The 25125-nt window shown below is 37.4% G+C and overlaps 1 protein-coding gene across 7 annotated transcripts in view; it reads right to left on the reverse strand.

Moving 5' to 3' along the window:
• The window catches only part of LOC123877246 (IQ motif and SEC7 domain-containing protein 2), a 212255-nt gene that overhangs the window by 37585 nt on the left and 149545 nt on the right, over positions 1-25125 (reverse strand). For 2 of the 7 annotated variants that reach the window (XM_045923804.1, XM_045923802.1), the window contains exon 2: positions 1096-1502. The exons of 4 other annotated variants lie outside the window; for them this stretch is intronic. In XM_045923804.1, coding sequence (XP_045779760.1) covers positions 1096-1178 — 83 coding nt within the window. In that variant the 5' untranslated portion in view covers positions 1179-1502. The remainder of the gene's footprint in view (positions 1-1095; positions 1503-25125) is intronic. One more of the 7 variants, XM_045923803.1, reaches the window with a different exon arrangement.

Genomic DNA, 25125 nt, shown 5'->3' on the forward strand with positions numbered 1-25125 from the left:
GTAGCACTTCAGCAAGTTACATTGAACCCGTATACGAGTTGTAATACAAGGAACTCTATGTGAACAATGTTTAGCTGCCATTGAGCGCTGCTACAGGAATGTCCGTCAGATTATCCGTCACAGATCTTAGAGACTGCTGATATCTATAATGCTTCGAATTTCGAATGTCGATATTGCGCTCCGCAGTTTTACGTGCTTCATACAGTATCTTTTATCACAAATCAATGCATTCAAATGCTTCTTGTTCTCTGTCTTGTCACAGTCATGTGATGTGTGGTAGATGCTTTTGACGATTCAAAAGTACCTAATTTTATTTTATTTTTGTCGCTGCCGTCACACGTTGTGTCTGCCCAGACCTTCAGTGGACGAGATTGCCTAGTATGACGAAATGGGTTGCGGCTTTCGTTTTTTAACGATTCAGTGTGCGGTGGTTGAAAACGAATTGCTTTTCTAGAAGTTCGTTAGGTGAATTTTTTTGAACACACATTTAGCTTCGGGTTAAACGGTGTAAGCCCTAGTTTTGAGTTCGTTGAATTTTTCATTTTCAATTTTGTTTTCACCGACAAATTGTGACGTTGGGGGTTGGTCAGTGAAGACGAGAATAAAGAAAACACGTAGTGGTGGCGGGTAACATTGTCCGTCAGTATTATGTCATGCTTTGAATTATTTATTTAAAAAAATGTAACGCCTTCACAACGTTACAAAATTATGATTTTCTATCAAAGTATGTTTACGTAATCTCATTGGGTGTATCAGCTATATCCACTTGTTATACTTATACTATATTAGCTATACTTTACTTTTCGATCGAATTTTACATCGAATGAACAAAAGTCTTAAAACAAGCAGAACCTAGAATCCCCTTTGTAATGGAATTTAGATTTTTTAGTTCGTTAGTTAAAGAAAACTACTCTGAGTCGCAATTAACTGGAGAGTACTGGTGGCGATAGTAAAAATAACTTAAAAATGTCTTCTAAGAGACGTACTTACTTCGATAATAAGCATTACCATACTGTAGGTATTGTAAGTATTAGCATAGTTATAACGTTGAAGACATTTTCTTCAAGGTTAAGTAATCGGTAATAACAGACTTACCCGTAACCAGGCCTCTGGCAGAACCAGGATCTCGTCAGCTTTGCAGCTTCAAGCAGCACTCCACCAATATCACCGATCCTCATGCCAGGGCAACAGCATTCATCCTCTTCCCCGTCACCCACTAACACAATCCTCGACTCTGACTTCGCCACTTTGCCGTGTTAACAAAGTGGGACATCAATTTTTTTTTTGAAAATTTTCATTTCAATTCTTGCGCACTGAAATCCTTTTTCAATGCAACACGGTTCACTTTTTCGTACATAACACAAAAATTTTCACTTCTGAATTTTTATGGAACTGTTATATTTACGGTCACATACAATTCGGAAAATTTTTAATTATTCACTTTTAAATTGAGTCGGAACTGCTAAATTATTATTGGAACGGTTTTCATATCACTGTATCATCTGGAGAATTTTAATTATTAACAAATACTGTTGAGTTTAAAATTGAACCTACAAATGAATCGGTGAATGGAAAATATTTTATAAGCGGCAACGTTAAGCCTCTTGGTTATTAATTGAAACTGCACAATCGATCGTCTATAATAGTCGTCTATCAAACATAAGCCTTCTCTAATAGGCTCTACTAACGACGTTCAATTTGTAATTCTTATCCAATAAAATAAATGTGATGAAAGATTATGCCAGTAAAGATATACCAACAGAAATAATAAGTCTAACGTTAACAATTCAGAGGAAAAAATATCGTTTGATTTCTACAAAATCTAAAATGAGACCCAGATATCCTGCATAATACAAATAAAAGAATCGTTTTTTCCCGCGACTTCATCCAAGTGCCTTTTTTGTGGATATGGTTGGAATTTTCAAAAGCATTCTTTAAAAAACCTTTGTAAGTTATGAGTTTCTAAAAAAAACTCATCAAAAACAATTTTCCACGGAACTTTCGCTGGAATTTCCTAAGTAAACCACTCGATGTAAAATAAGAAACTAAAAGCAGAACATAATGATAGAGAAACTTAAAGAACAACTCCCAACACATTCGTAATCGTAATAGCTAATCGAGGTCCCAATGAGGCAATAAATGGGGAAACTTCTACAATAATAGAAGAAAGTACAATGACTAGGCACCATAGAACACATTACCATATGAATGGCTGAAATCAAGAACTCAGCACTCATCAATCATGAGCATAATTTTTCTGTTCGTGACTCGCATGAAACAGTGACCAACATAGCGACTCCATTAAAATGATACGCGGAATTTCATGTGCTTTATGCGTATAATGTTATGTGGTTCTGACTTTTGAATAATTACAGACAAGTACGATAATAATCGTCACACTAATATTATAAAAGCGAAAGTTTGTATGTGTGTGTGTGTGTGTATGTTTGTTACTCCTTCACGCAAAAACTACTGGACAGATTGGGCTGAAATTTAGAATGGAGATAGATTGTACTCTGGATTAGCACATAGGCTACTTTTTATCCCGGAAAATCAAAGAGTTCCCACGGGATTTTTAAAAAACTACATCCACGCGAACAAAGTCGCGGGCATCAGCTAGTTGGAAATAAGCCACAACTCTACACAAAAAGTACATTCAAAAACACTTTCACAATTCTTTGTAATTTGGATCTTTATTATAGTCCGGCTATAGATCAAAAGTCCTACAAACGAGTTAAAACTTTCGACGCTCGGACAATCTTGGTATTAAGTAGTTCGGTCAAAATAAATTCGATTGAACTTTGACTATTTTCAGAAAGTTCAGGCTCAAGAATTTTATTTCCTTTGTCCCTGTGATTGTCTTAAGAAGGGTCTCTCCGTCACTCGCTCCATATAAACGTAGTTCGTCTCTCATTGGAATACTAACCAATCATACTCAATAAAATTTTGTAGAAACGTTCCGGGGACTAATATCTATGCCTGTGGTTTTCCATTAAACCACATATTTTATGCCAAATATGGGATTTCCATTAAAATATTCGGTTTCAAAGTTACGCGGTCTTAAAAATTCACATACAAATCTTTGAGCCCCTGTAATTTTAAAAGTACATATTTTTAGAAAAATCTAAAACACCACAGGCACAGATATTAGTTTCTAGAATATGTTTGCAAAATTTCATGGACTTTGGTCGCTTAATATTCAAATAAAAATTGGGACCACGATTGTATGGAGTAAGTGACGGATAGAGCCCCGTTAATTGCCTATCAACGAAAGTTATCATAATCAACAATGGTTGTTATACAGTTTAACAATACCAGTACCTACATTAACTTGAGCCTACTGCTCCTAATTCAAGATAAAGAAATAAAGCTCTTGGGAAATATCCAAATAGTGCCCTAAATTAGATTAAAGTTCGTAAATATTAACGTTTCCGGCGCATGCGATACTATAAAAAAAGGGAACACGAATATCCCATTATAATACGATTATTACTGTTAACTTACATAAATTAATACACGATTAACACAACGGCACGACCCAGATATTATTTAATCACTAATCTGATTAAGATTTATAGATGAGTAGATATAATTTAGTTTTCGAGGATATCCCGTCAAATATAGGTTAAGAAAATGACTTCTTCAGACAGGTAACGGTGCGCCATGATTTCAAACATTGATGTCAGATATTTTTTAACCCCCGACCCAAAAAGAGGGGTGTTATAAGTTTGACGTGTGTATCTGTGTATCTGTGTTTCTGTGTATCTGTGTATCTGTGTATCTGTCTGTGGCATCGTAGCGCCTAAACGAATGAACCGATTTTAATTTACTTTTTTTTGTTAGAAAGGTGGCTTGATCGAGAGTGTTCTTAGCTATAATCCAAAAAAATTGGTTCAGTCGTTTAAAAGTTATCAGCTATTTTCTAGTTTTCTTGTAGAAAAGAAGGTTAGATAACCCTTAGGTTCATAATATTCAAGTGTCAATTGACAAATGTCAAGCTGTCAAGATGGACGTTGCCTAGATATACATAATTATTTATTTGAAAATGATTTGTCGGGGGTGTTGAAAATTTTTAATTTACACTTGTTTAATCACTAATCTGATTTAGATTTATAGATGAGTAGATACAATTTAGTTTTAGAGGATATCCCGTCAAATATAGGTTAAGAAAATGACTTCTTCAGACAGGTGACGGTGCGCCATGATTTCAAACATTGATGAAGGAGGAATCTAGATTTCAAGCATACTAGTAGGTCTCATTTCCTACTAAGGTGCGTAAAACCGAGCCAATATGTGTTCAGTCTCACCAGTCTGTCCGCTAACATGCATTCGTGTCTCACATGCAAGCGCATCAAATGTATAAGCTTGGCCTATCTGGGGTTTTTTATAATATTTTTGGTTTAAGAATACAAATATGTACCAATTTAAATACCAGGGGCAGAAAAAGAGTTGTAATGATAGAAATAGATAGAAGATATATATATACATAAAGACGTAGAAACATTTATGTAAAAAGTGTAAATTAAAAATTTATAACACCCCCTACAAGTGAAGGTTACAGTAACTAGAAAAGAGTAACTTTCAAACGCTGAACCTATTTTCTTGGATTATAGCTAGGAACGCTCTCGATCGGCTCACCTTTTAAACAAAACAAACTAAATTAAAATCGATTCATTAGTTTAGGAGCTACGATGCCACAGACAAATACACACGTCAAACTTAAAACACCCCTTTTTTGGGTCGGGGATTAAAAAAGCTATAGAATAGACAGAACGAAAGTAAGTGCGACCTAGCAAAATATCAGACGGAACCAAGGATTATCTCCAGCGATCATATTGCAGATATGAAAGTTCAGACTTGTATACAGCCCGATAAATCCAGATAAACGTTAGGACGCTTACGAAAGTCTCTCGCTTCACAAGCTTTCATAAACTGCTGAAGGCAATATTGAAGATACAAAGTATACTCTAGTATGTTGCATATAAATATGAATTTTATTCAGCAGCGACAGGTGCAGAGCGTAAATTAAAATTATGGGACAGTAATAAAACGGTATAATATTTCTTGGTGTGATTATCTTTCAATGTCATCATTCACACGAAGGTTCCGATTACTCGATATTGAATGTCTTAGCAGTTGGACCGTTTAGTGCTAATATCAGATGTGTTCTTTCAACATATTATTTTTAACCCCCGACCCAAAAAGAGGGGTGTTATAAGTTTGACGTGTGTATCTGTGTATCTGTGTATCTGTCTGTGGCATCGTAGCGCCTAAACGAATGAACCGATTTCAATTTAGTTTTTTTGTTTGAAAGGTGGCTTGATCGAAAGTGTTCTTAGCTATAATCCATGAAAATCGGTTCAGCCGTTTGAAAGTTATCAGCTATTTTCTAGTTACTGTAAACTTCACTTGTCGGGGGTGTTATAAACTTTTAATTTACACTTGTTATTAATGACAATCGCGACAATCGTTATAATGGTGGTGGTGAATAGCGCATATCAAGCGACTGTGTTGGTTAAGCGACATTGCCCCAAGCTGGTAACTGGATAGGTGACTTTGGAGATCCAGTTTCAGGCATTTTTTCTGTACCTAGGAGGGCACGTTAAGCCGTCCCGTATGCGTTATTTATTACTAACATCGTACTCTTACTCGAGTCGTATGCGAAACCTGTAATCTCACCGCATAACCAAGAAAACACTTGGCACAGACTAAAAATAGTATCGTTGTCACAATTGCCTGTCCAGTCTTCCAAAAAAAGCTTTGTTCCAAAAAAAGATGCCAAATTGAATATAGTTAAGTAATAAGCGACTTAAATATCCACAAACACGAAAAAGTCAAAATAATTTAATTTATAACTGAATATATTATTATGTATACAAGTGTAAATTAAAAATTTATAACACCCCCGACAAGTGAAGGTTACAGTAACTAGAAAAGAGCTGATAACTTTTAAACGGCTGAACCGATTTTCTTGGATTATAGCTAAGAACACTCTCGATCAAGCCACCTTTCAACCAAAAAAAACTAAATTAAAATCGGTTCATTAGTTTAGGCGCTATGGTGCCACAGACAGATACACAGATACACAGACACACAGATACACAGATACACACGTCAAACTTATAACACCCCTTTTTTGGGTCGGGGGTTAAAAAAGACCTGATAATGAATCCTATTAAGAAGCGAAACAAAAAGCGGTACAAAAAGAAAAAGTAAAAAAGAGTCCAAAACACGAATATAGTTTAATCTAGTAGTATTTAAACGATTCGGTGAAATGAGGAAGAGTTCTCAAGGATACTAGAGTTGATTATTGAACCTAAGATTAAACCTGATAAATTAATCGCGTAACTTACGCAACTACTAAGAGAAACATAGTTCCTAAAAGTATTACTTGAAAGCGCAAGAAGTGTCCAAGTGATATAAGAAATGTAGAAATATAACATGGTAAGTCTGAAACACAATACATAATTGAATAGTAAACTATTAAAAATAATGAATAATTAATTAATGAATACAGATGCAATATCGCAACAAGTGAAATATCTGCAAATGACAAAGTAATGACAAGGATAGATAGTGATATATTTTAAACATTAGCTATCAAGATCTTTAAATAACTAGTTTTAAATAACTAATATACATATGTCAACATCATATTATTACCAGGCCCATGTGAACCATGTTTCTTGTTGTACCAGTAGCACGTTTGGTTTGAAGACTTTCAGGCACTGCGGAATTTTGGACGAGAAGATATCACAGAGTTATACGAACACTGACCAGCCGAGTTGGATCTGTCGATTAACCTCTTTATCGAAATTTTCCATACTTAGCTGGATAGATCCCAGATAAATGTTATAGGTATTATTATATTCGCCAACAATTTCAAGCGCTGAGTTCTCAACGATTTCGTGTTTTGCGCAATTCCTTGCTGAAAACCGTCGTCAAGAAGTGGACATATATTTTTTGAGTCACCAACGACAAATTGTACAAGTAAGACTACTACGTTACATGATCCTAAGTCCATATTGCTGGTTCTTCTCGGTAGGAACGGCATTCCGAACCAGTGGTAAATTATTTGACGATTCAAAAGCACTTGTAAAAGTTTATTTGAATAAAAATCTATTCTATGCTATTCCATAGAGAACCACTGCGGTAACTCACAAGTAACTAATGCTCCAAATACTCGTATATCAGCAATAATCACTCCTATATTCTCAAAGGATTGCAGGCTACACAAGTAATAACACTTGCTTAACTCTGGCTACACTCCAAGTGACAGAAGTGAAACGGGGAAGCGGTGCCAAGGTCGTTATTGATTATGTCAGTGTATATGTCAGCTGATACCTACCGTACTGCAGATATTTTAATGTTTACTTATTTCGCAATGTTTGTTTTGTGAAACCCGTTCACGTACTCAATGTTTTGTGTTGAGTAATTAATTTAGAGGCTGCTTTCAAAATATGTATTATGAAGTACATGTATAGTCAAGGTAGGTATCATTATAAGTCGAGTTTAAAATTGAAAAGCGACATAAATGTGATTATTGATTGGCAGACTATGAACTTTTCTGATCATCTGACTAGTCGAGCTGACCAGTAAACTCCACTAGCTCATTGTGCAATGTACGATCAGTATTAGCTTGAAGTATCCGACATAAAGAAGCGATCTCGCAGCCTAGTAGGTTCAGGTGTTCCCTGTATCGTTCATATTCGGTTGAATTGCAACTTTGCACAGTTGTTGTTAACATTTGCGTGTGGTTTCTGACTTAGAACCGTCTACGCGCGATTCGCATTGCAACGCATGCCGGACTTTAGCTAAATTACTAGCCGATGCCCGCGACTTCGCCCACGTGGATTTAGGACACACACACACACACATGCACACATACACACACACACACAAAACTTTCGCCTTTATAATATTAGTGTGATGTGATAGTGTGATTAGTGTGATTATAAATCCTAAGACTTAAATTTCAAAGGTTTATAAACGCCTTCATAATAAATCAAGGCCACTTATATATTATTTCTCGCTCCTATTTGGAATTATACTCCTCTAGTCACGTGCGACGAGCTAGTTTCTACGAGAAGGAGCGATTTTCATAGCATAAAGTCACGTTTGTACCAGAAGTGGAAATAGTTAATTGGAACAGTTGATATGTTGAAAATTATTTCTCTGTTTCTGATGTCCCAATATATTCAAACGAAGACGTGAAGGGCGATAAAAATAACTAAGCCATTTTCAGTTTAAGTTTTAGGTACTTACCTACCTAGTAGTTTTATTTCATAGCTTGAATGGTCTCAATGAGCGAGACTAGAGGAAAATCTATTAATAATGTAGGTACAGACCTTTGCGGATTCAAATGAGCTTGTTAAATCTATTTTAATAAAGTGGTTATGTTTATTTTCAGTTGCAGGTAGGTATTCCATATTATTAATATTATATTACCTGTATTGAATATTATAAATTCGACAGTGTCTATCACATTTTCACGTCGCTACCGTTTATGGTTCACGAGGTACAGCCCGCTGACAGACAGACAGACGGACGGACGGACGGACAGACGGATGGAGTTTTAGTATTAGGATCCCGTTGCGTTGGCACTTCGGATAAGGAACCCTAAAAAGAGGTCATACGCAACAGTGTTAAAAATTAATACTTTACGTACATTTTATCGCTTTTTGTTAATAACTTGTAGCACGCGCAATCAAACAACACAAACCGATACGTGCCGATACTGGCCGGAGATGTCGCCGACTTACACTGCGCGGGCGCAATCGAATATCTACTTAATTAAAACAGCTCTAAAACATAAAATCAAATAACCGTATGTTTATTACTTCAAAGGAATCTGTAATGAAAACTTTAAGGTTGTATTTAAAATGTTGATTTATTTATTGTTTCGAAAGGGAAATACCAGCCTAATATAATGTTTGGGGTTCGGTAAATATTTTTAAAGGCCACCAAAGTTTTCCTGTTTCCTGAGCTAGCTCGCACAGTGAATGAAAATCGCACGATTTTTTTTTTCGCAATTCTGTAAGGTCTACCCCCACACAGCGATTTTTACTCACGCGATTTTAATTCGCGCGATTTATTTTGCGCGTACCTACGGAATATACTGCACTTTACATACAACTCCATACTGCACAAAATATTCGCGCGAATCTACATAATGACGCGTGTTTGTAACAAATCACAGATTTATTTCCCCGCGCGAATTTTGAAGCGCACTGCGGGCATCTCCATATGATTGCAAAATCGCACGGTTTTTATTCGCTGTGCGGGCTAGCTCTAATACTTACTTGCAATCATAATATGGAGAAATCTTAGCATACTCGTAGATTCCAAAAAAATAAAGCCGAGGTTTTCCTCTTAAATAATAGGTACCCGAGACTGTAATTATCATAAATGTCTGATAAAACCTTATCACATTCAATATTACCTCCAACATTAAACTATCACGGCGCCAATAAATGTTTTAAACGACTTTTCCACTTAGAAGGTTAATGTCTTTGCCGTTATCACCCTATTTTCTGGTATATAATGTTATTTTATTTTCGTATCCCACGCAAAGGTAGCTTATGGTTCATAGCTATCATCGGGTGACCAGATATTATGATTAATCTTAACATGACAGGATTCGGTCCTATATTATTGATATTTGGGAACATTATGGAGAACTCTCAGAGAACTCTCTCATGAGGAAACCTTTAAGTATTTACCTACGTTTTAAATTGCGCGGACACACAAGATCAAGGTTTTTAACCCCCGACCCAAAAAGAGGGGTGTTATAAGTTTGACGTGTGTATCTGTCTGTGGCGTCGTAGCTCCTAAAGTAATGAACCGATTTCAATTTAGTTTTTTTTTTGAAAGGTGGCTTGATCGAGAGTGTTCTTAGCTATAATCCAAGAAAATCGGTTCAGCCGTTTGAAAGTTATCAGCTCTTTTCTAGTTACTGTAACCTTCGCTTGTCGGGGGTGTTATAAATTTTTAATTTACACTTGTGTGAGGACTTTTCAATTTTAGTTGCAAGTATGGTAGCCCTAGTCAAATAAGGCCTTGATCTCATTCCGCTATATCGTTTCAATAACAACGGAGAACAAATTAATAAATAGGTAGGTATCTTGTTTACGATCTTTAATGTAACGAAATAGTATCTCGCTCTATATTCATTTTGTTATGATAAAACGGCTGCAGGTTTCAGTCAATGTAAACCAAGCACTTGAGAAGTATTTATTTTTTTATTTTTTCAATTTTTTAACATAGGTTCATAAGCAATTTATAAAAAGTTTTCAAAAAAGCTCCCAGCTGAGGTTTGCTTCATCTTTTTCATCCCGTATATTAAAAATTCAAAAATTTAAAATATTTTTATTCAATTAGACTTTTACAAGTTCTTTTGAATCGTCAAAAGCATCTACCACTGGTTCGGAATGCCTTTCCTACCGAGAAGAACCAGCAAGAAGCTCGGCGGTTGCTCTTTTCAAAGATTTGATATACAATATTATGCCATGTATAAAAGCAATTGAAGTCCCGCGCATTGCTGGAGCGAACTGCAGGTCAAATCCACGCTCTTTTATCGTTAAAGAAATTATTTTCTTAAAAGTTGCGTGTTGATGAATTGTATAATATTGAAAACCATACGCCGTGGGAGAGACGACATAATGGTACGATAAAAATATACTAATTTCCCTTTTACTTTCTAAAGTTTATACTTAATATTATGATATTATACTCGTAGTTATTATTGATTTGATCGCTTTTCGATTATAGTTACTCTTATGCTAGTCATTAGGGTTGGGCACACATTGTTGCTAATTCTGTTGTACACAATGTCTAATCTCTATATTCCTCTTACATGCCACGCGACCATGTTCCTGATCTTACCCATAAAGGCTAAACCACTCACCAAAAACGTCCATTAAATTTTTACAATAACATAATAAATACTGTTCATTCATACCCAACCATTTTACACCTCAGTTCAAAAGCCTAACAAAAAGGCTGGGCATTTTCCAACCGTAGATAACGACAATGGCTTGTGGAGGCAATCGGACCGTTTCGCCTTCCGTTGACGGTGAATTCCGATGCCATGGGGGCGATAAGGCTCTTGCCACTCGCTTTCCAATTGTTTACAGAACGTGCCTTTATGAATTTCGTCTTTTGTGATAACGTACTAGTATAAATACACCGCTAATATTGGTTCTGTTACATTAAACGTGAGAGAATCGTTTTAGGAAGAAGCAGAAACGCCTATTTTTAACCCCCGACCCAAAAAGAGGGGTGTTTTAAGTTTGACGTGTGTATCTGTCTGTGGCATCGTAGCTCCTAAACGAATGAACCGATTTTAATTTAGTTTTTTTGTTTGAAAGGTGGCTGTGATCGAGAGTGTTCTTAGCTATAATCCAAGAAAATCGGTTCAGCCGTTTAAAAGTTATCAGCTCTTTTCGAGTTACTGTAACCTTCACTTCTCGGGGGTGCTATAAATTTTTAATTTACACTTGTTATTAATTTTATTTTCGATGCCACGAGTAGGTGAAACTTGGCTCTCCCAACACCAGAAAGAATGGTGTGCTAATGAGGAAGTTTATGTAATATCTAACAATGGATAAATAAATGCTAATAAAGAAGAACAAAATCGAGTTAGGTATGTTTTAACAAAAAAATAGATTTGCGGAAATTATAGCTACTTATTTATATGATTAAGTCTCTTATTGGTTAGTTAGACCCTGAAACAATGCAGTTTAGGTATGCAAGTACGCTAAAGCAGGTGGCACCTATGCTACACCACGCAATGCATTTATATAGCATCAGTTCATTTTCCCACACTTACCAGCTGTGTTCTTCGAGTTAACCCATCTAAATTCCATTGTGGAAAAAATTACCACATTCTCTCCATAACATAACATTATTTGTGTTGAATAACTAACGATCTAATAAAATATTTAAGACCAACATCCCCTTTTACGATGACGACTAAAATAAGGAATTATGAAGTGTTTAAAGATCTCGTTTATTGAATTAATGTCGTAAAGAAAAATTTCAAGGAATTATTAGTTCTAGAATAACACTAGAAGTTACTTCATTCCATTTTATGAGAAACGATTCCATCGCTATGAAAACCATATTATACTATCAGAATGCTTAAGTGGCAGTGTCCAACGGCCCAACGGCCACCACTCCAACGACAACATTGGAGTGATGGCCGTTGGAGTCGAATAGTCCTAGAGTGGAGACCGCGTAGTAGAATTGAATATAATATGAAGAAGGTGACGAGAAGCAACTAGGTAAGGAAGGCTGATAGGATAGGATGTAATCGCGAAGGCATATGTTCAATAGTGGATGTAAGCAGGTTGATATGATGATGAACCATGTCAAGCTCAATAAAACCTTAACATCAAACTCACCTCTTCGGGACAAGAAAGTTATAGTCAATCAGAGCGCATCGTCTACGCATTATACCTACGCACGCGAAACGTATCGGGTTGCGCACACGCAGAGAAAACGGCGATATTGACGTTAATATTAACAGGGCTCTCTCCGTCACTCGCTTCATACAATCGTAGTTCCAATTTCATTTGAATATTAAGCAACCAAAGTCCATGAAATTTTGCAGACATATTCTAGAAACTAATATCTGTGTCTGTGGTGTTTTACATTTTTCTAAAAATATGTAGTTTTAAAATTACAGGGTCTCAAAGATTTGTGTGTAAATTTTTAAGACCGCGTAACTTTGAAACCGAATATTTTAACAGAAATCTGGAAAACCACAGACATAGATATAAGTTTCTAGAATATGTCTGCAAAATTTCATGGACTTTGGTTGCTTAATATTCAAATGAAATTGGAACTACGTTTGTATGAAGCGAGTGTCGGAGAGACCCCTCTTAATCAAGATTAGTTACGAGACTAAAAACTAACCATGGACGTTAATTATAGTCACTTTTAGCGCGGTTAATGATGTGAGAACACAATGTAAATGAGTTGTTTTGGAATTTAGACTATCTGAGTGGCATTTATAAATGTATAAACTGGTTGTACTGCATCACAATGTGGTTTAACCGACTAGTTTCGAATCCATCAAGGGATCTTAGGGCTTTTACACGATATCACTAGCCATATTATAAATGCGAAAGAGTGTTTGTATGTTGGTTCATTAGTAAGGACGAACCACAAGGTTTGTCCTTCAATCACGTCGCAACGGATCGATGTGATTTTGTGCATGGGTATAGTTAAAGATCTGAAGAGTGATAGAGGCTAATTTTTATTCCGGAAAATCAAAGAGTTCCCACGGGATTTTCAAAAACTTAAATCCACGTGGACGAAGTCACGGTCATAGCTAGAGGTTTATTAACCCCCGACCCAAAAAGAGGGGTGTTATAAGTTTGACGTGTGTATCTGTCTGTGTAGTTCCGTAGTTCCTAAACTAATGAACCGGTTTTAATTTAGTTTTTTTTGTTTGAAAGGTGGCTTGATCGAGAGTGTTCTTAGCTATAATCCAAGAAAATCGGTTCAGCCATTCGAAAGTTATCAGCTCTTTTCTAGTTACTGTAACCTTCACTTGTCGGGAGTGTTATAAATTTTTAATTTACACTTGTATTACGATTGGGTTGAAACTTTGTTTATATACATAGTTTGTCTGTATGAAGCTATTTCGTCAAGGTATACATATGACGACGCTTTATACTAATTAGGTTTAGCAAACCATTTCCTATTCCAAGCAAATCCGAGTTCAACGTGGAATCCAATACAAGCGCGATTGCATAATCGAATTAGACCTATTAATTTCACCCAATACCCCACATACAGGTATTACGGAACACAGCGAGCATACTAATAACACGAGACAATGGAACCTATTAGCGACATGTGTCGTTATCTCTGACACTGAACTAATAATATCCTACTCTTGAAAGTGATTGCGATTACCATTTCGATTCCTTAGTATTTCCATTTTCTATATTATGATACGAGTGTGATTGTGATTAAAACGGTATTTCTAACTTTTTAGAGTGTCGTGTGCTACTCATAAAAGATAATATAATTATTTCCATCAAAAATGTTAAGAGGGGTCTCTCCGTCACTCGCTCCATACAGACATAGTTCCAATTTCATTTGAATACCAAGCAACCAAAGTCCATGAAATTTTGCAGACATATTCTAGAAACTAATATCTATGCCTGTGGTTTCCAGATTTCTGTTAAAATATTCGGTTTCAAAGTTACGCGGTCTTAAAAATTCACATACAAATCTTTGAGTTTCTGTAATTTTGAAACTACATATTTTTAGAAAAATCTAAAACACCACAGCCACAGATACCTATTAGTTTCTAGAATATGTCTGCAAAATTTCATGGAGTAAGTGACGGAGAGAGCCCTGTTAAGTAAGTACTAGATGATGCCCGTAATTTCGTTCGCATGGATTTAGTTTTTATATGTAAGTACAATAGAATTTCACTTTTTAAAGTAAATAGTAAAAATAACCTCACAAATCCACCGCACCGAATACGGTATCTTGGTCACTGGATTTAGCAACTTCCCTATCGGTTGTTATGCAAAATTGGCCGGCTTACATCATAAACAATAGACAATAAGTCGACTCGATCTCTTTATGTGTAACTGTGCAACACCCAATTCCCAGTAACACCGGCCTCACACGACTGTTACGTGAACGACGGGGCTATTCATTATGTGTATGGAGAGACAATGGATGAAGGAGTTGTGAACGTGTGAATAGGTCATAAGATTATAGCCGGATCACCTGGACCGAAATTGTCTGAAATTGGTATAGGAAAGCGTTTATGTCAGTCTAGGAACTGGGAAGAGAATAGAAACGAAGCAATAGGGCCTTTAACGGAAATGAAATGTAATGTAAATGTTCCACCGTAGCGCCTAAGCTACTGGGCCGATTTTGATGAATGAGGTGTCAATTGATTCGTCGTAAAGGTCCGGGCGACATAGACTACATTTGATACTAAAAAAAAATTGGTTGTCTGTAAAGTCGGTTTACTGAAGATAGTTGAACGTGACAACAAAGGCCGATTGTGCTTCTTTGTCGCTCGTTCCGCGCTCTCGCTTGCACTTCAAGCCTTACATGGAACGCCTCAGAGCGAGGTAACGCCGCATGAGTCATGTTTTTTCGTGCGTGCAGCCGGCTCTATCGAATTATAAGACGTTGTCACGTCAAAATGATCTAACGGATGACCTACATAAAAAAAAGTGGAGATCTTCAAAATTTTTTTGCTATTGTATCGAGTGGAATGTCAAATGAAAGAAGAGAAAATTCTGAGTTCATAAATATAAATGTATTACAATATTAAAATGTACCAAGCGCCATAAAAATAATTTTAGTATAATATTTCAGCGTTTATTAAGACGATCGTAATCGGGTTTTAGTTTTCAACTTTATACAAGTTTTCTAACTATCGTAAACTGTGGCTTTGACCATTGAATAGGAAAATTAGGAACCAACGAATCATTCGCTTTCGTCCATAACGACCTCATGTTATGGCAGCTAAAATAGTTACTAATTAACCCAAATCTGTGGATGTTGGTGCTTCCTAACGCAGTTTCGGTCCTTTCGTGTGATAATTACGCATTAACGAGACAATGTGTTGAAAAGTCACTGTCGATGTGTTATTTTTTATCGATTTTCGATTATAAAATAATATGAGAATGAAACCTAATATATTTATTTTTACTTTTATTTATCTATATTTTATCTTAATATACAGGACAATAATTATTAAAGCATACACTTTTACATAAGTAATTAAATTTTATCATCCACACAATTCACGAAAGTGGAACACATTTAAGAAACTGGTAATAAAAGTTGCCTATAAACTTAATACAATATAGTTGTCACCATTTGTATTAATTAATTTACTTTTTACAAATTGAAAAAAAAAATGGCGACTACAAACGAAGACATAAATATAGTCCGTAACAAGTGTAAATTAAAAATTTATAACACCCCCGACGATCCAAAGTATTTGAGTTTTCCAAAACATCATTTTCAAATAAATAATTATGTATTTAAGCAACGGCTATCTTGACAGCTTGACATTTGTCTATTGACATAATATTATGAACCTAACGGTTATCTAACCTTCTTTTCTACAAGAAAATTAGAAAAGAGCTGATAACTCTTAAACGGCTGAACCAATTTTTTTAGATTATACTTAGCTAAGAACACTCTCGATCAAGCCACCTTTCAAACAAAAAAAACTACATTAAAATCGGTTCATTCGTTTAGGCGCTACGATGCCACAGAAAGATACACAGATACACAGATACACAGACACACAAATACACAGATACACACGTCAAACTTATAACACCCCTCTTTTTGGGTCGGGGGTTAAAAAATGACTTCACACGCCCCATTATCCGCCAACTGTCATTTCAAAAGTACGGTTCACTTTTGACATGAAATTTGACACATAAAGTTAAAATGGCGCGTGAGTAGTTAAATACGCGTTATACGCCACACTGGACAGCAAATAAACCGGGCCACCCGCTACCTTGGAAGTTGGAACTCTTTGTCGATTTTCTCAAAAAGTATAAAGCTTGCAACTGTCAAAGCTGTACCTACAGAAAGTGCGTGTCATGAAGATTACAATTGTAAATTAAAAATTTATAACACCCCCGACAAGTGAATGAAGGTTACCTTAACTAGAAAAGAGCTGATAACTTTCAAACGGCTGAACCGATTTTCTTGGATTGTAGCTAAGAACAGTCTCGATCAAGCCACCTTTCCAAAAAAAAAAACTAAATTAAAATCGGTTCATTAGTTTAGGAGCTACGATACCACAGACTGATACACAGATACACACGTCAAACTTATAACACCCCTCTTTTTGGGTCGGGGCTAAAAATGAATGCGAACTCATTAAGATTAATCAAATTATTAAGTGTTTATTATACTATATTCAGACGTTGGCAATTGGAAGACATGTCCAGCCTCCAAGCCTGATGCATTTCATGAAGTCGGTAGGTAAGCGTTTTATAATCAGACCGGAAAACTCGAAGGACCATTATACTCGTAAACAATGATCGGTGAAACCAGTATCCAACACGTACCTACCTACCTACTCGTCGCATCGCGGAACCAGTCTCGAACGCGAGGTCGACTTAGGTCACATGACAATGACCTTCTGTAGGTTAATGGAAGGAATATACGAGATAAAGTATTGATGATAATTCCGTTTCATATATTCTGTTTCAAAATGATTGCTTTGTTGATCTAGTGGTTAGCTCGTTCGACTGCGGATGACGATGTCCCAGAATTGATTCCTGGACCGGGTCAAAAATAGGCAACTAGCATTAGGCTTTTCCGGTTGGCTAATCTATGTGTGTGTGTGTGAATTCGGTTAAAAAATCAGACATTTTCAATTACATAATAAACTTCGTTTAAAAAACTTTAACCAAGCTCTTTGATTTTTTTTAAATGTTTTTATCCATAAGTTAGCCTTTAACTGCGATCCCATTCGGTGTTATGTGATATTGATCATGCAGTCTGAAATGAAAGTGGGCCAAACTGGAAGGGGTATGCCTTTCCTCAATCCTCATATCCAGACTAGAAAAACTACAGGTCTGTGTAAATATATGCCTTTAAATATCTAAGGCGTCAATGGCACTAAAAAAAATATTCTAAAGTTTTGAGTTTAGAGTACAGCATTCCGGCACAAATCTTGAACAAGTTTAAATTAAAAATGTATAACAGCCCCGACAAGGGAAGGTTACAGTAACTAGAAAAGAGCTGATAACTTCCAAACGGCTGAACCGATTTTCTTGAATTATAGCTAAGAACACTCTCGATCAAGCCACCTTTAAAACAAAAAAAAAAAACAAAATTAAAATCAGTTCATTAGTTTAGGACTACGATGCCACAGACAGATACACAGATACACACATCAAACTTATAACACCCCTCTTTTTGGGTCGGGGGTTAGTGATCAAAGTCAAATATGCCAAATAGTTGATTATTATTTGACCGTCGCAGTCAATTACTTTTGAGAGTGTGGAGTATAGAGCTATCCAAACCATCGCATAAAATATTACCTACAATAACCGTAGAACCCTGAACTCAAAATCATCCGTACTAATATTATAAATGCGAAAGTGTGTGTCTGTCTGCTACCTTTTCACGGCTCAACAGTTTATCTGAAAAAATTTGGTACGGAGTTCGGGTATCCTGGGGACGGACATAGGCTACTTTTTATCCCGGAAAATTAAGGAGTTCCCACGGGATTTCTAAAAACCCATCCGTTTAACCGATTTGTATGAACAGTTCCCACGGGATCTTTAAAAACCTAAATCCACGCGGACGACGTCGCGGGCATCCTCTAGTTTTAGAATAAAATTATGAACGACGAAACTGGGAAAATAGGCCAACGTTATAATACAGGAACTAGCAATTTTAAGACAAAGGGCACAATTCCCGGGCGTTGCTAGTTAGAAACTGTATCCCACAAAAACTAGCGCCGAGGAAATATTATCCGTAACTATGTACAGTCAGCATCAATAACTAGCTATCTTCATATAGTCGAATCACCGTACACTGTCTGTAAGGCCGCGGGTACACCAGTGATTTTTACTCACGTAAGTAGCTTACATGATTAACTTTAATCAGTTAGCTTTGTTGTCAATTAATTACGTAAGCTACTTAGGTACTTGAGTTAAGGTGCCGCGACGCACGTACGTCACTGCCGCGCGGCGCGGCTGGAGAGAATACCGTGCGGGGCGCTGACGCGACGCGCAGTTCAGCTGCAGTTCAGTTCAAGTGCGTGGGCACCTTTAAACTTACTGTTGTAATCTCGGCCTTATGTTAGGTTTAGGTCCTACGTAGAGAGCCTTACTTCTTAAGTCACAATCGATGCAAAGTTTTCAGTAAAGTCAAGTATAAGTTTCGTTTATGACAACAAGCTTAGATACACCTGGCGTCCTAAGTGAATATAAAGTTATTGTCTCATTCCTCGTAACTACCCAAGTTTGAAACCTAACGTTAACCTAAACTTATATGTTAATTATTTTTGTGTTAACATAATAAAGGCTGGAATTTAGGATTGCATGGACCATTAAAATTAGGTCCCTCACCCTCCCCTGCTTCCCTTGAGTGGTAAATCTGAAAATCCTTTTGGTAGTGAGGATCTACGTTAAATACAGAAAACCTACATAGATACATGAAAAGTCGCAATTTTCTTGATCCAGTTTAAGCTGTACATTGATGTCAGTCAGTCAAAATCTAATTACCTACCCCTTTCCGCCCCACTACTGAGTACGGGTCTCCCCTCAGAATGAAAAGGGTTTAGGCCATAGTCTGCCACGCTGGCCCAATGCGGATTGGTAGACTTCACACACCGTTGAAAACAGGACTTTCCTTCACCGTTAAAGGAAGTGATATTTAATTGGTTGAAACACACGTAACTGAAAAGTTAGTGGTGCGTGCAAGGGATCGAACCTCAGATTAGGAGGCGGACGTTCTAACCACTAGGCTATCACAGCTTCAATACTTTATTAAAATTTATTTGACGCTAACTGTACTAAGAGCCTAGAGGCGACATGTTTCCAAGGATATTTTTTGCGAGACATGCTCGCGTGGGTAAACATAAAACACACTTTGTTTCAAACACGCGGACGGAGCGGTATTATGAAAACACGGGCTTTGCGAGTTACGGACGTAATAACTAGCAGATACCGACGATTTGTTGTTATGACAACTAGTTACTTACGAACGAGTAGGTACTGTTTAGCTACTTTACGGAAAATCGAGTGGTTTATTTCAAAAGATTTCCAAAGATATAGAATACGCGTAAACACAAAATAACTAGTATTATAATAACTTGAAAAACGTATTTTCACTAGAAAAGACTTCATATACATTTTTGACTAGAAATACGATATCTGTATAAGTACCTATATAAAAGGAAAAGCTGACTGAATGACTGATCTATCAACGCACAGCTCAAACTACTGGACTGATCAGGCAGTTTGGCATGCAGTTAGCTATTATGACGTAGATATTCTCTAAGAAAGGATTTCTGAAAATTCAATCCCTAAAGGGGTAAAGTGTAGTCCACGCGGACAAAACCCTGTTTTAAGTAGGTATCCTATAGTTACTCCTACAATAAATTACTTAGTAGGTTATAACGAATAGTTGAAGAAATTCCAAGTTGAAATTGATCGGATGGAACCGAATAAAACGCAAGAGCGCAAGAGAACGTAAAAGTACGCATATTTTATAGGACGCGGCGAAAATCTCTGGATCTAGTTTATTTTACCAGTTTTTAAAGGCTTGGTTTTAACCAAATTTGGAAGTATTTTGACTGTCAACGATCACTTTTAATTAGTATTTACTCTAGAACTTAATTTGACCAAGCTGTTCCTTACACACTGACTGATATTTTATGAAACTTCCGTACTGCAATAGCGAATAATCGTAATAGTTAAGAGGAAAAGTAATTTCACTTTCAACGCCCAAGGGCCATAAAAAAAATCAGCACCAGGTACTACCTATAATTGCAGTGTTTATTTACACTATTTTTCCCGATGTCTGAACGATCTCGGGCAGTGAAAGTGAGTACTACATCTGGTTGTTACGTAACGTAGCAAATCGGCCATTGTCCGTTCAATAGACATTTCAACACCAAGGAATTATTGTCGAACGGCTTTCAGATGCTTACATCAGAATTCTGCCCTTAGGAAGCACAGTACAATTTTGCAGGACAAACAAGGAACGATGCCACGGATAAATACTTGAAGAAAGGAAATTGTATCTTTAAAATAAATTATATTGCCGAGAGTCCATCTGAAGACGCTCTGGAATCTCAGTGTAACGTGCTTAGAACATGTTTTAGAAGGTTTGTATGGTGGTAGTGTGTATATCTTACTTGGTTACTTACTTTTCTTGTATAGGTAACAGGAAGGCCGTCCGCCTCATATAAAAGGAAAAGGTGACTGACTGATCATCAACGCACAGCTCAAACTACTGGAGAATCGGGCTGAAATTGGGCACGCAAATAGCTATTATGATGAAGACATCCGCTAAGAAAGGATTTTTGAAAATTAAACCCCTACGAGGGTAAAATCGGGGTTTGAAAGTGTAGTCACGCGGACGAAGTTGCGGGCATAAACTGGTATAATATACAGGCATTAAAAGCATTTTAAAGGCTCACGTTTCACACTTAACTTGAATATAATTCTCAAGCGCAGACAATAGACCGCGATGCGACGCTCAAGCCCTGAACGATGGCAGCCATCAACGAGGCCTTTATGAACATCGGTTCACAACAATGAGCAAGTGAACTGAACGAGTGCAGCACTTAACGTTGAAATGCACGGTAAAAACTTGTATCCATCCTAATATTATAAACTAGTTGATACCCGCGACTTCGTTCACGTGGATGTAGGTTTTTTAAAATTCCCGTGGGAACTCTTTGATTTTCCGGGATAAAAAGTAGCCTATGTGCTAATCCAGGGTATAATCTATCTCCAGTCTCAGCCCAATTCGTCTAGTAGTTTTTGCGTGAGGGAGTAACAAACATACACACACACACACACACACACACATACAAACTTTCTCCTTTATAATATTAGTGTGATGCGAAAGTGTGTCTGTCTGTCTGCTACGTTTTCACGGCCCAACCGCTGAACCGATTTTAATGAAACTTTGTACAGTCATGGGATACATCCCGGGAAAGGACTACTTTTGTATCCCGGAAAATCAAAGAGTTCCTGCAGGATTTAAAAAAACCGAAATCCACGCGGGCAAAGCCGCGGGCATCCTCTAGTTAAATATAAGTTTATTATAATCCTCAACTTTTAAAACTACCCAATTATGAAAAATTGGCACTGGCAGGCGTCAAACGCTACCTACATTTGACGTTAGGTAGGCTATGACACGACTAGGTATCTTTGATTTCACGCAAAGACATTTTAGACCTAAGAATTATTATTTCCTCATCCATGATTTCACGTCACCCCTAGCCATATTTGACATGTTATGTCGATTACGAATCAAACCGAAACCTCACTCTAGTTCACTCTGACGTCATGATCAAATCTCTCGCTAGTACCTTCAGGAGAAAAATGTCTAGCTGTGGAAGTCCATCGGTAGATACGACGAAGACGTTGACCTTTCGACGATTTATACTTTGGCATACCAAGGAAGTGCACTTTGTAACAAATTGCTCACTAAAAACTTGAATTGTGTTGCGAAATGGGTACAATTCCTACTGTTTTATATTCCTGCTATGTCAGTGTACCGTTTTTACGTTTGTCACACTTGAGGCTCTGGTCAAACTCATCACGACGCGGCGGCATGGCAATACCAGGGCTAGACACCACACTGACCGCATGATTAGCTCCATCCATCATCCATCATCCATCCATCAGCCTGTAAGCGTCCACTGCTGGACATAGGCCTTTCCAAGAGCGCGCCACCAAACACGGTCCTCCGCCTTCCTCATCCACCCGCTCTCCGCCACCTTCTTCAGGTTATCGGTCCAGCGGGCTGGAGGTCGTCCTACACAGCGCTTACCGGTACGCGGTCTCCACTCCAGAACACGTCTGCCCCAACGGCCGTCGGTTCTGCGACAGACATGGCCTGCCCATTGCCACTTCAGCTTGCTAATCCTTTGAGCTATGTCGGTCGCTTTTGTTCTCCTGCGAATTTCCTCGTTCCGGATTTTATCCCTGAGAGTAATACCCAACATAGCTCGCTCCATAGCGCGCTGAGCGACTTTTATTTTGTGGACGAGGCCAACTGTCAGTGTCCACGTTTCAGTTCCATACGTCATCACAGGTAGGACACACTCATTAAAGACCTTAGTCTTAAGGCTTTGCGGTATCGACGATTCGAAGACCTGACGTAGCTTTGAAAATGCTGCCCAGCCCAGCTGGATTCTTCTGTCAGCCTCCTTGTCGAAGTTGTTTCTACCGAATTTTATAATCTGGCCGAGGTAGTTATATTCCTGAACAACTTCGATGCTGACATTGCCGACGGTGACGGGTCTTGAGGTAACGTGTTCGTTAAACATGACTTTCGTTTTGTCTATATTCATCTCAAGACCTACTCGTCTGGAAGAATAGCTAAGCTCGATCAGCATTTCCTCAAGGTGTTGCAGCGATTCAGCCAGTATGACTATGTCATCCGCAAATCGCAAGTGTGAGATATTTTCGCCATTCACGTTTATGCCTCGACCATTCCAGTCCAATACCTTAAACACGTCTTCTAAAGCGAAGGTGAAAAGTTTTAGTTTTTAAAAGATTAGCTCCAAGAGAGTATAATAAAATAATTGTAAGAAGCACGCTCGAATTATATTACGTAAGTAACACTACTGTATTTACCCTCAACATAATAGTATCGTATGCTTGATAAGGTAGATTGTTCCTAGCGTGTTAATTTGTGATTTTCAATATGAAACAGTTAAACGATTTATATTATAAATGAAATGGAACGCTACTAGAAATAGCACGAGACTGTTGTAGGATGACTCTTGCCCTACTATTGCGCTCTACAGTCCTTTTTTATTTTACTCAGATACAAGTTAGTCCTTGACTGCAATCTCACCTGGTGATAAGTGATGATGCAGTCTAAGATGGAATCGGGCTAGCCTGGAAGGTGTAAGGCAGTTTTTATTAAACCCATACCCCTTTGGTTTCTACACGGCATCGTTCCTGAACGCTTAATCACGGCTTCCTAAAGGTACTCTCACACAGTTTCTTACATGTATGTTTTAGGCACACGTTGGAGACATTGCGCTGCCGTTGCGCGTCATATTTGCCCCGGCCTTTAAGGACTTTATACAGTACCGTCTGACTGAAATTTACGCGAGACACGTAATGAATGATAAAATATACGTAACTCGATGAAAGTTGGATGTCGGAGTAAGTTTTTTATTTTTCAAAGAGGCGGGAACGCGCGCGTTCTTTATTCATGTTGTGTTGTGTAAGCGCAAAGTGAACAAAAAGTGCTTAAATAAACAGTTTAGGCGCTTTTTGAACTTTTTGTTGGTCGGGTACAACAATGTTTTCGTATGTACAATGGTATTACACGTACTGTGTGAATGGACTAAGGTTGGAAGGAAAGGACTATAGGTTGACATGGCATCGGGGTATGAGGCGCGGGGACGCCCCGCACACCCGCTCGTCACCCGCGCTAGGGGCTGTGTGGGTGTGGAGGGTGCCCCCACCCCGATTGCCATCTCGACCTGTCGCGTACTAGACCAGTATGATAACATATTTACTGCCTTTGTATTGAAAATACTTAGTGATTCTTTCCACTATGTTTCCTGCCCGGCTAGCATGGGCAGTAGATAAAAATTATATCCCCCGATTATATCCACTGATGTCAAAGAAATCAGTGGATATAATCGGGGATATAATTTTTATCTACTGCCCATGCTAGCCGGGCTGGGGCTGTAAATTGACAGTTATTTTAACATTGCGTTAAATGTAGTATTTGAAGAACAAATAGATTTAAAGCTAACATAAATACCTTCTAGTATAAGAATGTGTATTTTTCACATAAGGTGCTAATCAGAGTATAAAAACGTCGTACTACTTACTACACAGAGTAGAAAGCTGTGTTAAATCAAGCATAAGTATTCCGCTTAAGTATAAGTATTCACTCATTAAATATTAATATAAGCAATGCTATTTGCTGATGACCACTATATCACTTACCACTCTCAATTAGGACATGATGTAGATATATAATATAGTATAGCTACAACTTACTTGTGTTGATACAAACATGTTTTAAAACTAACAAGTGTAAATTGAAAATTTATAACACCCCCGACAAGTGAAGGTTACAGTAACTAGGAAAGAGCTGATAACTTTCAAACGGCTGAACCGATTTTCTTGGATTATAGCTAAGAAAACTCTCGATCAAGCCACCTGTCAAACAAATTCAATTCAATTCAATACAACAAAAAAACGAAATTAAAATCGGTTCATTAGTTTAGGAGCTACGATGCCACAGACAGATACACAGATACACTGATACACACATAAAACTTATAACACTCCTCTTTTTGGGTCGGGGGTTAAAAAGTGAAAACTTCAAGGTCGCGTTATCGGCATGCATATATTAAAGGTCGGACAAAAAGCCAAAAAAAGC

Source organism: Maniola jurtina, chromosome 23 (genome assembly GCF_905333055.1).
Source record: "Maniola jurtina chromosome 23, ilManJurt1.1, whole genome shotgun sequence".
NCBI classification, from domain to species: Eukaryota; Metazoa; Arthropoda; class Insecta; order Lepidoptera; family Nymphalidae; genus Maniola; species Maniola jurtina.